General features: G+C 37.2%; 2 protein-coding genes across 2 annotated transcripts; one reads left to right on the top strand and one right to left on the bottom strand.

Moving 5' to 3' along the window:
• Nucleotides 1-6: 6 nt before the first annotated feature.
• On the top strand, nt 7-8069 carry TXNL4A (thioredoxin-like 4A). The gene is made up of 3 exons (XM_009695281.1): nt 7-179; nt 6971-7074; nt 7786-8069. Exons 1-3 carry the CDS (start codon nt 27-29, stop codon nt 7955-7957), a joined length of 429 nt encoding a protein of 142 aa, XP_009693583.1. The 5' UTR covers nt 7-26; the 3' UTR covers nt 7958-8069.
• Nucleotides 8070-11010: 2941 nt separating this feature from the next.
• On the bottom strand, nt 11011-13172 carry HSBP1L1 (heat shock factor binding protein 1-like 1; the record flags this gene model as incomplete). Its single annotated transcript, XM_009695292.1, has 3 exons — nt 11011-11016; nt 12036-12130; nt 13106-13172. Coding segments are annotated over 3 exons (168 nt in total), but the record flags the coding sequence as incomplete, so codon positions are not given.
• Nucleotides 13173-13260: the final 88 nt, after the last annotated feature.

The following is a 13260-nucleotide window of genomic DNA, read 5'->3' as shown; positions in this document are numbered from 1 at the left end:
CGCAGGCCCACCACCCGCCCTTCAGGATGTCGTACATGTTGCCACACTTGCACAACGGCTGGCAAGTGGACCAGGCTATCCTCTCGGAAGAGGACCGAGTCGTAGTCATCCGCTTTGGGCACGACTGGGACCCGACCTGCATGAAAATGGATGAAGTCTTATACAGCATTGCTGAGAAGGTAAACTGGAGGTGTAACGTGAGGCGATGGCCTTCTGCGCTCGGTGTTTCAAATGGTTTATACGAAGCCTGAGGCAGATTATAACGTGGTTTCTGGAGAGATATTCCAGCTTTAGGAGGCAGCGAGAAAACTGTTTGATTTGTTTTTACGAGTGTCTCCTAAAGTCATCAACTACCCTGATGTTTGTAGTATTTAATGGGGTGAAAAGAGTGTTGCAAGTTCTGAAATCAAAATCGCTGCCTGTTAATAGTCTATCATTTAACGAATGTCAGCATTCAAGCAGAAACAAGAGCTTGGTAATAGGACTGCTGTGGCTGTAGGTAATGCAGCACTGTCACTTCACAATCAGAATGTATAGTAGCTTCAGATTTCCATTTGGATAACTTGAAAATTTACTTTCATTTTGACTCTTAAAGGGGTCTTAAAATATACGGGATGGTGTGGATTAATCCAACAGTGATATTATTCGTGGAGACAGATGGCGTTCCATTGAATTAAATTTTAGGAGCCAAACTCTGAAGCTGTTTTCAGATGGAAACTGAATGCCTGCTGACAGCTGATCACTCACTTAAGATAGATAGATATTGAAGAACAATTAGGCTGTTAATGTACAAAATCATCTATAATTTACCTTTTCCTGTATTTAGTAAACGTTTGGATAATGATAGGTGTAGGAAATTGACAGCTCTTCTTTAACTGAACTGAACATAGTAAATGAAGCAAAAAAAAATCTGAACTAGAAACAGTAACTTGGATAGGAAAAGAAGTCAGCTATCTTCCTGTAGAATTGCGTGCATGCTGCATAACTTGATACAGAGTTCTTTTTGTGGTGTACTCCCTTCTCTTTTAATGTTTTTTTCTTTTAAATAAATGAGCTTCTGTCTCTAAAATCCCTACCATGAAAGCTCTATACCTATAGCCAAATGTTAAGACATAACAGAATGTAGTAAGGCGTTGTGACATGGTTTAATTTAGTTGTTCTGTGTTTAACATGGTGGGAGTGTCTTATGCTCAGATACTGTTACCGACTTCTGGCAGGATGCTTGGCAATTTGGCAGACATATTGGCAGTTAGGGGTGACTGGGGGAAGAAAGAACAATGTAACTTTTTATTTAAAAATCTCCCTCTGCAGAAATGGCAAATTAAAGGGGGAGATCCTTCCTCATCCTCTTGCTTACAAGCCATGTTTGGATCTCTGCTGTTTTAAAGAGTGAGTAAAAGTTCCAATTGTACAGGTGTTTATACTAGAGAATGATACAGAATGTTAACATGCTGTAATTGCATGCTACATTTGAAGAAAATGTAGCCATATTTTACATTTGTTACCATGGTGCAGTATTCTTTTAGTCTGCAGTGTATTTTTGGGTAGCAGTAACATTTATCTGTGCTTTGTAGTAGGGAAACAGGAGTTTTTCAGGTTGAATCCTTTTGTGAGAAAAGAAACTAGAACACTATATGAAAATACAAAGATTATTTTCACTGAAATGTACTCCACTTACAGTTGACTGTTTTTTTTCCCCAGTGTTACATGAAAAAGAAACAAGGTTTCACTGAGTTTCAAAAAAAATTAAAAAGATAATTGTAAAATATTAGATTTTTGCTTTGTCAGGGTTTGAACCAAACATCTAAGAACTGAGTTTCACAAAATCCCTCTGGAACACCTTTTTTAAAAATTCACTTTTTTTGAAAGGAGGCTCACAATTATAAAAATCCATCCCCTGAAATACAGGGCTTTGGCTACTTTTACTTCAATACTCCTTTTTTAAGAAGTATTCTAAAACCATGATTTATCTAGGACTGAACACTGTAAATCAGCTAACCTTTTGTGAAACCAGATCACTTTAACCAATCGGTTGTATTGGGTCAATGTGGGTTTAGGGAGGATTGTTCAAATGTTTTGCATTTATTTAACCTGTGGCTTTTGCTCAAACATTAGTTGTGCCTCTGCCTTTCTGTTAAGGCTATATGAAAAGTGAGAGAGGAAGAGAAGGAGGGGTAGGGGAAAGAGGGAGCTGTAAAAAAATATACTGGTATTATAGTTACTGGTGTTTGTAATTAAAGTTGAGCAAAGCTAATCCATGTACTATAGTTTTCGGAATTATTAGCTGTAAGCATTGCTCTCAGCAGTGTAATGGCTTTCTCTTTTCCCCTAGAAATTTATCACCTAAACTTACAGCATAATTAGCAAGAAAAAAATACAAGTAAATATTGACAGTACAGACTTTCAAGTTTGTATTTACTGTGTTTGCAGCCTCTTTCAATTCAGTAATGAACTGCTAGCTGCCTTCAACTTGAATTATTTGTTGCAAAAGCTAGTCTCAGTTCCTGTAGTTTTTTTTTTCCTGTGATTTCCTTGTCCACAAAGACATCTAAACATAAAAAACACTGTCTAGAAACTGTTTAAGAATATGAGAAGATGGAATCTTAGATCTTCTTTTGGATTTCCTTACGTATTTGCTGTACGCACTTTGCTCCATAAGGTAAAATGTGGCTGTGAGATTTGCTTCTTAAAGGGAGCTGAAATTTAACAAGAAAGAAGAGTATTACTCCTAACAGAAATTTAAAGAAACTTCGCGATTGTTGCTGTTCTTCCTAGTCATTGATCATATTGCTGTGGCAACTTCATGTTGTAGGAATGCATTAATTTTTTGGGGGGAGGGAATGACGTTATTAATGATGAAAGTCAGGAGGGTGAACTTCAGAGGACAAATGAGTTTTATTTCATCTGGCATATGATTTTTTCCTACATCTGTGTTTCCTGTTTACCAGCTAAGTGTGTGGTCTTGATCAAGATAGGATACAGAATCTGTATCTGATGTTAAGGATCTCATAGATTCCTCTGCTTTATAGTCTAGAACCGTTCAGTTTGAAGATTTAACAGTAGTCGACCCAAGCAGATGCAGTTCTGTGAAGTATTAAAATAGCCTGTAACTGTGGCTAGGCAATAATGTACTTTTAGTTTTTGTATATGCATGTTGAGTAACGTAGACTAATTTGTGAAGCTACAGTAATTAAAAAAAAAAAAAAATCCAAGCAAAATTGAAGCCCAACCCTGAAAGTAAATCTGATAAAATTTTGAATCCATGCTGCTGTTGACTTTTAGTTTCCTACTCCATCTTATCCCCACGGACAGCAGCTACAATGGCCTAATAAGACAGAGAAAGTTTTGAATTGAAAGATGGGTAAAGGAATTCAGAGTGTCAGAAATAAATACATTCAAAAGTTAATATCCATCTTGTTTTTCTGCTGAAAATGTTTTTATCTCAGGTGTTGAACAAGTGTGGAGCTGTCCAAAAGGAGGTCTATAACTCGAGTTGTTTTTTTTCCAGAAAGCAGCTGACTTAGTGCAATAAATTTACTATATTTTACTGTATGTTATAAGATTAAGTACTTTCAGAATAAACTTGTGTTGTTATGTGTTCAACTTCTAAAATACCACAAATTTTTTTTGCATTTTGTCTGGACAGTAAAATTTTGATTTACATTGACAACCTCAGTGTAGTCTCAATTGTTACAATTGCATCTGCTTTTATTTAGTGTGGTTTGCTTGGTCAGAGTTGTATTTAATTCTTGTTCTGAGGTCTTCATACTGTACACCCAGTTATAACTCAAAGGTCAGAAAGAGAACTTAGCAACTGCTGCCTTGAAACGATAGCGAAGCTTGTTCTATATAGGAATGTAGTTTTTGAACTAACAACTCTGGGGAATGGATTCGCATCCCAATAGATGGGTAGAGGTTAAGCTTTGGTTTGTGTCCACAGTCTTAGCTAGCTGAAGTATAGATCAGCTCCTGCATCCATACCAGCCTGAATCCAGAAATACTTTGATTGCTTTTGCTTAAAATGAAGCGTAAGCTAAAGACTTGTGAATTAGAGCTGACTGTGTGGGAAGCTGGCTCAGATGCTGCTTTTTATTGCTGTGAAGCTGGCTCTGTACTGCTGTATCTTGGCTCCAATATTGTGTCTGAGACAGTAAGTGCTTCTTCAGGCTGTAGCACTGGTCAATGCTGTGTAGAGAGACACATTTGAGTAGTTCTGCAGGGCTTGTCTTGTGTTGAAATAAAATGCCTCTTGGTGACAAGCCTGCCCAGTCTGGCATGGCCACTAAACGGTAGATATTATGGCCACTGCACTGCTTCTGTATCACCCTTTCCATATTTAGCCTCTTACTCATGTTTTTATCTAGTTCATTCTTAGGCCTGTGTGCCAACCTCCTGCTGCTGCATATACTGGAGTGTTGCATGGCAAGGCCTGTGTCATGGGCAACCTTGGCAGCCGGTGTCCAAAGTCAACACACCCTTATTCAATGCACTTGCAAACTAAGTGGTTTTGGAGTGGTAATCTCGTCAGATTTGAAATTAAGAAAGCAAGGGGAAAAGAAGAGCCACTTCTAAAGTTCTGAATTCAAATTTGAGAGTTGGTATCTAGCTTTGAGGTCTGCTTTAGACTTCATACAAACTTTTGAGCAGGTGTCTCATCAGTTTCACTTCTATAAAAGCAGGCAGGAGAGGAGGAAGATTCAGTTAATGTCTGAGATATTTGGACTGTGGTGATAACTTGCATATATGCTGTGCCAAGGTGATTTGAATGATCCAGTCCTTTTGAGTAAGATTTATTTAAGACTGGAAAAGTCTTCTAAAATCTTAGGCTGTTGATGTTCATTGCTAGTGACAAGCATTTCTGGTTCTGCAAGAGCTCAACTAAATTAAATGTATATAATGTAAAACTAATTTTAGAAGTTTTGTTGTTCCAGTACCATGTGGAGTACTTGGTTCTCAGAAGTAAAATTTTGGTTTAACAGTGCTTCTGTAGTGGTCTTCTGGTGCAACAGATAATCTCCTTCGACTAATCTTTTAGCAAACAAAGCAGGCCCTAAGAATGTTGTATTAATGCTTGGTTTAACTTAAAGTTATTTTCTAATCTCCAAATTCAATAACGGTTCAAAGATTATATTTAGTTTGTCATAACTGCCAAATGTGTTGTAGAAATTTCCTCACAGAGCGAAGCTGTGCTGCTAATGCTAAAAATGCCAGCAAGGTGGAAGAGGAAATGATAGGAGAAAATGAAAGTGAATCTTCAGGTGGTTTTTTCGGGGTTTTTTTTGTTAAATCAATCAAACAAAAAAAACCCAAAACCCAAAAGAAACCATAACTGTCTTTTGCCTTCTAAGGCTAACCAGGGAGTAACTTCCGTCACTTCTCAGCTAAATTGTTGACTCTGAACATCCCATTAAGTTTCTTAGAGATCTTTCATATAAAATTGAAATGGGCATGAATGATCACTTCAGAGGGTGTTAGAGTGATATTATGACTAACTTGGGTTTTCAAGGCTTTTATCTCTTGCCTGTTTTTTTTGGAACATAGCTTAAATGAGATGTTTTTATTAGATTATTGTCAGACTCTAGGTTTATAACTGGCTCCATGAAAGCACAGTAAAAACTCTTTAAATGCTGTTTCACTCCAGAAGAGATTTTACTTTCTTCACTAGCAATACTCACATCTTTGAAATGTGATTATTTTTTATAGTTTAGAAACTGCCTTGAAGCAGAAGTCCATCAAAATTTATTTACTATGTGTTTCTGTTTTTTTCAATGAAAGTGCCTGCTAGGATGTTTTAGTACAGGGTACACCATATATAATATTTTTCTGGTACAGTCTAATCCTGTTTTGTGGACTAAAATAAAACATCTACATCAAGCAGAAATTATACTCATTTTAGCATTTCCAGACATTTGGTAGCAAAATTAACAAGTGGGAAGTACTGTGACAAAGAGTAAGTTTGTTATATATCTTAGACCACATGTGTTAACCTCAGACTGGTAATTTTGCATAGTCAAATGGGAAGGACTGAAATTGTATTTGTATGTAAGGATGGGGGAGGAAAGGTTGTGTGTTCATGGTATAATGCATGAGTATTTGATAATATAACTTACAGTTAAAGGTTTGTGTAATTTAGATGCCTATTGACTTAAATTTTAATGTGCGCGTGTGTGTTAATTTCTACAGTACATGTATGAGCTAAGTATAGAAATGAAAACTTCCCCCACTTAAAGTCAAATATGCTACATCTAGGAAACAAAAATGTGACATGGCTTTCTTTCAGGAATGAAGACATTAAAGGGGAGGGATTCTTGTGCGTTTAACTCAGTAACTCTACAAAATGAAAGCCTGTTTTACCAGAATTGCCCAGAGAATAGTTCTCATCAAGGTCTTTTTTTTTCATTATCAATTAAAATTTTAAGCTCCTGTTTTAGCTCAAAACCTCTCAAAAAAGCTATCAGTTTTTATTACTAAATTATCAGTTTTGTTTTCATTTAATAAGCCTTGTTAAACAAATTAGATGGTTTAAAGAGGAAAAAAAATGCTTGGCGGCAGGCACCAGGGCATTTTAGATCATTAATTTTCTGAAGTCTATAAGCAGCTGGTGACGGAGGCAAAATGTGTCAGCTTGGCTTGCACAAAGCAGTTACTCTACTTGTTTAGAGCTGTCCGTGTCACTGTGAGGTCTCAGTTGTGTATAAAGGGCATTTGTTTCTCTGGATGTTGATTTAGCATAGTATCTTTCCAGTTGATTCTGGATGTGAAATGAGCATCTTGGCTATATTTAAAAATATTTTCCATGTTAATTGGTTAAAAATTATGACAAGACTGTTTATTGTGATTTTATGACTTAGATATTTTGGAAAATAAATGTTGCAATAATGAAAGGTTATGTCTTTTAATTGGTAATACAAATAATCAAAGGCTTGGTAATATACATTGCTTTTTATATTTCCTGTTTTCTTCTGTTTAGGTAAAAAACTTTGCTGTTATTTATCTTGTGGATATCACTGAAGTGCCAGACTTCAACAAGATGTACGAGTTGTACGATCCCTGTACCGTCATGTTTTTCTTCAGGTATATGATGGTTCTAGAATTCAACTCAGTTAAATTTTTTGTGTGTCAAATACAGTGTCTCAGTAGATAATTTCTAAATGCATATTAGCATACTGATGCTTATATTTTCATTGCTCTACAAAAGAGGAGACTGATTAAATAGGAAAATGGCTTGTTTTCCAATTAGCCTAGTAACATTGTTTTGATAATAGAGTACAAATCAGCGGTAGTGAAAACTGTTTTTATTATCCATTGATTTTAGTTTTAAATCTGAAACTCCCTGTATAGAATACTGCAGTAATACAGCAGTCAAGCTTGTCAAACTTGCTTTAAAGGTATACCCAAAGTATTAAGGTTTTTTTGGAGCTAAGGCATCATCTACATTGGTGAGAGAAAATGTGCTACTGACAAGCGTGGAACACTCTCTCTGGTGTCAGACGTTAGTGGGAAAGAAATAGGAACAATGAGGAATATGCTGAAGGATAATTGCACTGAGTAGAGATCTTGGGGGCATGTTTGCAGTCTTTATTCTAGCTTTAGAAATAGACAGTAAAATGTCAATTTGAGTGACAGGAGTTGGATACTCTTTCTTTGAGGCTTATTTTGCAAGCTTGTTTATGTTATAAGGGCATCTTTTGAATCCTGCAAGGCATTCTCGTGGGGGATATAAAGTTTCTTTCTGAATTATAATACCATATTAACTTGTCTGTTGTTTTTTCTCTCCCTTTAAAGGAACAAACACATCATGATTGATTTAGGTACAGGTAATAACAACAAGATCAACTGGGCAATGGAAGATAAGCAAGAGATGATTGACATTATAGAAACTGTTTATAGAGGAGCCCGCAAAGGTCGAGGTCTGGTGGTATCACCAAAAGATTATTCCACTAAATACAGATATTGACATTTCTTTGGGCTGCCTTTTTTTTTAACTCTACATCCACTTAAATTTATTCTTGTGTATGTGTGTACATATATATATATATTAAAAGAAAAAAACCCTACAAATCCTTCAACTTTGAGCATGTTTTGAGTTATTTAAAAGGTTTGAATTCCATTTGGAAAAGTAGAAGACACAAAGCCTGGAGCTATCTGACTGCAGTAATATTGTAGCTGAATTTGGGGTCGGTTTTTTTATATTTATTTTTAAAAGACTTTACTCTGTGTTGTCCTTTTGGTATTACGTATTTTTGTACACAAAGAGCCTGTTCACAGAAAAACATTTCAACTGTTTTTGTTTGATTTTGTTACACAGATATCTGGGAAAACTATACTACAGCTTTTTTAAAAGAATAAAGTGAGTTCCACTTATTCACCTTAATTTTCTTTAGCTAATTAAATTTGAGAATGAAAACAAATGTAATTGGATGCAAAGTCATAACGTTGAAGATGAAGGCTTATCACTTATGTCAGGATCTCCTTGCATAGTGTCTTGGTCTTCTGTATCCACTAAAAATGGGAATAAAGCACTAAGGTGCATTTATTAATATTTAGCAAAACGCAGAGAATTAATATTTAGCAAAACTCAGAGAAAACATCTTCCACAACTTTGTGCAGCAGCCCTCTACCCCTCAACCTAATTGACTTGTGGTGATGGACTTATTTTTCGTGGTGATTATACATACAGTAGTCCCTTTGAAGTACTTAGTAGATTCTGCAGTGCCAAAGGGTAATTGCAGTTCTGGAGCTGGCTACATAGTCAACAATTGAAGAAAGGATGAGCTGTGCTTTCTTTCATTTGACCTCCAGTTTGTCTAATAGTATACTAAAATGCCGATATACTCATGAGGCTTGGATTGGATTCTACTGTGGCATGGCCTTTGAAGTTTCCATTTGCACTTCTGACAACTTTTGTTTTGTGGTAATGGAGCCTGTGTTGTGTGGTTTTTGGTTTTGGTTTTTTTTTTTTTTTTTACTGGTACATGCATTTTTACAGGATTAAGCAAAACCAAGCCAGACTGTGCAGAAAGGAGATACCTGCACTTTTGGTCCAGTTTGTCATAAGACAAAGTAGAATATGCTTTTTTACCATCAAGTGTGTTTTAGACTATTTAGAATGAGTCAAGAAAGTAAGACACAGGGTCTGAATTTCTGCTTAAGTAAATCTGGTTTTTAGTGATTATTAATTATGGAATCAATTATGTTGGAAAGGACCACCAACCTCCCAAAGTAGGTCCCACTTGATCAAGTTGCCCAGGACTGTGTTCAGTGTTGAGGAATCTCCATCCTTAGTGATACTCAGCCTTTCTGGAAAGCCTGTTCTGCTGCCTGAGAACCTTCATAGTGGAAAAAAGTGTTCCTTGCATCTAGCTGGAATTGCCTGTGTTCCAGCTTGTGTCTATTAACTCTCATGTAAAACACCTCCAACAAGAGTCTAACTGTTCTCCATGCCCTAACACAGAGTAGTTCTTACCAGTAAGAAGCCATAGCCTTTTCTTAAGGCTGAACTAACAGAATTCTCTCAAACCTTTGTAGGCTTTGTACTCCACTGTCTCTTGGTGGCTCTCTGTTTTAGCTCCCTCATAACTATGTGTTTCTTGAACTGGGGAGCCCCAAAATTGACACAGTATTCTGGGTGTGGTTTCAGAGGAGTTGACTAGAGGGGAATGATCTGCTGGCTCTGCTTGCACTAATACTGACCAGGATGGAGCTGCAGCCTCCTGACTCCAGTCTACTTAGCCACCAGATTCCACTCCTTTCCTGCAAAGCTGCATGCCAGCCAGCCCCTCACAACTGCAGCCTAAGCTTATCCTGTCCTAGAGGCTTGGCAGTTGCCTTTGAACTTCATGACGTTCCTGTTGGCCTGTTTCTCCAGCCTGTCCTCTGGCATATCAACCTCCCCCCTCCCCAGTTTGACATTGCTTGCAAATCTACGTTGATTAAAGCATTGATTAGAATGATTTCTTGATATTTATGAAGACTCTGTAATAGATGCTAAGTATTAACACCTGTCAGAGTTTTAAAAAGCATATTTATCCTTCATTAGCTGAAGTATTCTATTTACCTGGTAATGCTTCAATGTCTGCATTTGTTGTAAGAGGTTCCCGTTAAGTTTCAAATGAAATCTTTCCTGTGAAAGATGCCAATGTTTTGGTGTACAAGAACCTTAAAGTTAGTGCACATGTCCTGTTCTCTTTGACTCTACTGTGTCTTGTTCAGGACATGTTTGATAACTAGAATTCCTTATCTATCTCAAAAGTCTTTAAAATAGGCTCTTTCATCAAAATGGCTGATGTTAAAGAACTGTAATTGGCACAATATGCATACCTGGATGATGTTATCTGCACAGGTGTGCGCAGCTTTGAGTGGCTTTTGTAAAGTGTGCGCGGTTTTGAGGGGCTTGTGAAGAGAGTAACAACTGAACCGCTGGAATCTGTGCAAATCCTGCCATTTCTTTGAATGCAGAACAGTTTATATTCATTGGACCTATGAAGTTCTGCAAAGGCACCTAGGTAGTAACATCAAATAAGATAAGGTGCATTTCATAATGTAAAACATTTAAAGAAGCATCAAAATGGCACATGCAAATGGAAAAGTTTTGTCATAGAGCTTGTTATTCTGAGAAGATTCAAGTTAAAAAGGCAACAAATATGATGAAAATTTTAATATTATTAACATAAATGAAATACATTTTCATACATTGAAAAAGTTTGTGACTGGGTAATTTCACCGTATAGGATATAATTTTCTATCCAAATCAGTGGTTTTCCTTTCCCTGAAACTAACAGCTCTTTCTCAATTACAGGAACTACAGTGTCCCATTTAGCTGAATAAACCCAGCTTTCTACTTTTTTTTCCTGGGGCAATAGTTCAAAAAAATAATTCACATTCTATCATGATGTGGTGCAGGCAGGGTTGTTTACACTAACACTTTTTGTGACTAGTGACACTGATTGTAAACTCCCAGATTCAGTGCGGTGCTGTTCTCCCCTTATCGTTCTTGATCGCATCCTCATTTCAGTTCTGCAAAGAAACAGTGAATAAGTAGGTTAGTGGTTTAATTATTCATGAATGTGATTCAGCATGAAAATAGGAAGATCTCTGTGCAGTTAAATACATCTTCATGGATTATCTTTCTATGTTTCTGAAAATTATTTCATAGCTATTTCATTGTAAGTTTATCATGAAAAAGGCATCGGAACAAATAAATGCCTGAAGTACTTCAGTACATTTACAGACATTGCTGTTTTTCACTGGGTAAGCAGTCCTTAAATGACGAGAATAATTGATATATCTCAGTTTAAATCAGGAAAGCATGCAACAACAGGAAGAAGACGTTGCTCGCACCCACAGAACACAGAAGCAATGCTGTCTTATAAATACTAAGACATCCATTGGGGGAGGGGTGGCACTTGCAACAGACAGCGATATAAAATCTCACACGCAATCCTGAACTTTAGCATGATTTTATATTACAGAGTGTTTGAAAATACTACTAAAGTTGTTCTTGCTCCTTCCATCCCCATCTTACTGCTGCAAGAACAAACTACTGCTGTGTCTGGGGTGAATGTCCTTTAAGAGGTGTGCTCTGAGCCACGTTGGGAAGCTGAATAATCCTGAGCTAGGTTAGCATACTTGAGGGACAGGAATGGTGGGCAGGAGTGCTTCAAGGCACACACATTTTATTACAGAGGTACTCAGTTTACATATTTGGGACTAGTTTGCAGTACCCCTTTTATATGGCACTCGGCTGGAACATGCAGCAAGCTACAGTTTTGGGTTTGTTTTTTTTTTTTGAAAAGGCAGTAGCATTCTTTGGCTCTTGGCAAAAAAGTCCAAGGTAATTTTAAATTTATTTTTTTAAAATCTCAGTATACTTTAAAATCCAAGTAAATGCAGGTATGATAAATATGTAAACAGTATTTTCATGCTAGGTGCTACCCATAGTTCAAAACTAAGTGGAAATAAATAATACAATAAACTATAATTATAAAATAATCATAGTATAAATAATAAAATACAGTAAAATAAAGTTTTTTTACTCCGAACTCTTTATTGGTGTTTTCTATCCCAGCCTCTGTCATCAGGTCAGCAACATGCTTCTCAAGGTCATCAATGCGCTCGCCCATTTCTTCCAGTAAAAAGTTAAAGATAACTTATTTATAAATAAGAATTCTAGAATTTTATCACTTTTTCCTTCTGTGAGAAAAACAAGCAGCTTTCTTCCAGATGTCTCAGCCTCTTACTTATTCATGTTTAATGCAAGATAAAGCAAGCACAAGGCTTGATTATTACAAGACAATCCCACTTTCTCTTGCAACAGATAAGCATTCAAGTTCTTAATATTTTCAAATGCCTTCCTGTATGCCCATGAGTGAACTGGCTTATTTTCTGTGTAAGAGATTGTTTTCTTCCAAGGAACTATTTTGGGTCAGTCAACCTACTCAACTGGAACGTTAGCGCTGCTAAAACATTGTTCTTCTCTTACATTAAAACAGCTACTTCCTAAAAGATCAAGTTTCAGAAAAAATGGAAAATGTAATAAATTTGCAGTTTCAGAAAGCAGAAGTAGTTTGTCTAAGTACATCTAATGAGAAAACTCAGAGCCCTTTCAGGTCTTAATTCCTCTTTTTGAGGGCTCACCTTTTCACGCTCAGCTGTTTTTAAACCAACCATATGCAGCAATATGCTGATTTAAGGGGCATTTTTGAAGGTGGTTGCTTTTTTAATGTACCTTCAGAATCTTTACACATAATTTGATGTTTATTTTACTGGAAAGCAAGAATTGCCGCACAGAGACTAGTTCACTGGTAGCTGATGCTACTTTTAGGAAAACCTTTTTTAGGATTTCCTTCATAGTAGAGGCAAAAATAAACGGGCTTGGGGGGCAATTCAGCTGTCTTTACATCATAGGCGTTTAGCAACGTCAACCATTATATCCTCATTTGATGTTTAGGGAAAAAAGCGCATCCCGATGTTAAAAAGCAAAGCCCCTCTTCACATGACCGCGGGGAGGAGGGGGGGGCCAAGCCCGGTCCCGCGGAGGAACCGCAGCCGTAGGAGCACGAAACCTCTGCCGCGGAGCTCGGAACCCGGGCCCGAGAGAGGATATTCCTCAGCGTTATATTTTCAGTCAGAGCTTGAAAGTTCTCCTGTAGTTGACACAGCAGATTTTCCGCCTAGGAGGGGGGGAAGAGAGAGAGAAAGCAGGAGGCCCGGGCGGCGGCGCACGGAGGGCAGCTACGGCCCAGGCAGTCCCGGGAGCCG

This window comes from Cariama cristata, unplaced genomic scaffold, assembly GCF_000690535.1.
Source record: "Cariama cristata isolate BGI_N322 unplaced genomic scaffold, ASM69053v1 scaffold41790, whole genome shotgun sequence".
Classification (NCBI taxonomy): Eukaryota; Metazoa; Chordata; class Aves; order Cariamiformes; family Cariamidae; genus Cariama; species Cariama cristata.
This window is presented reverse-complemented; position numbering and strand designations above follow the sequence as displayed.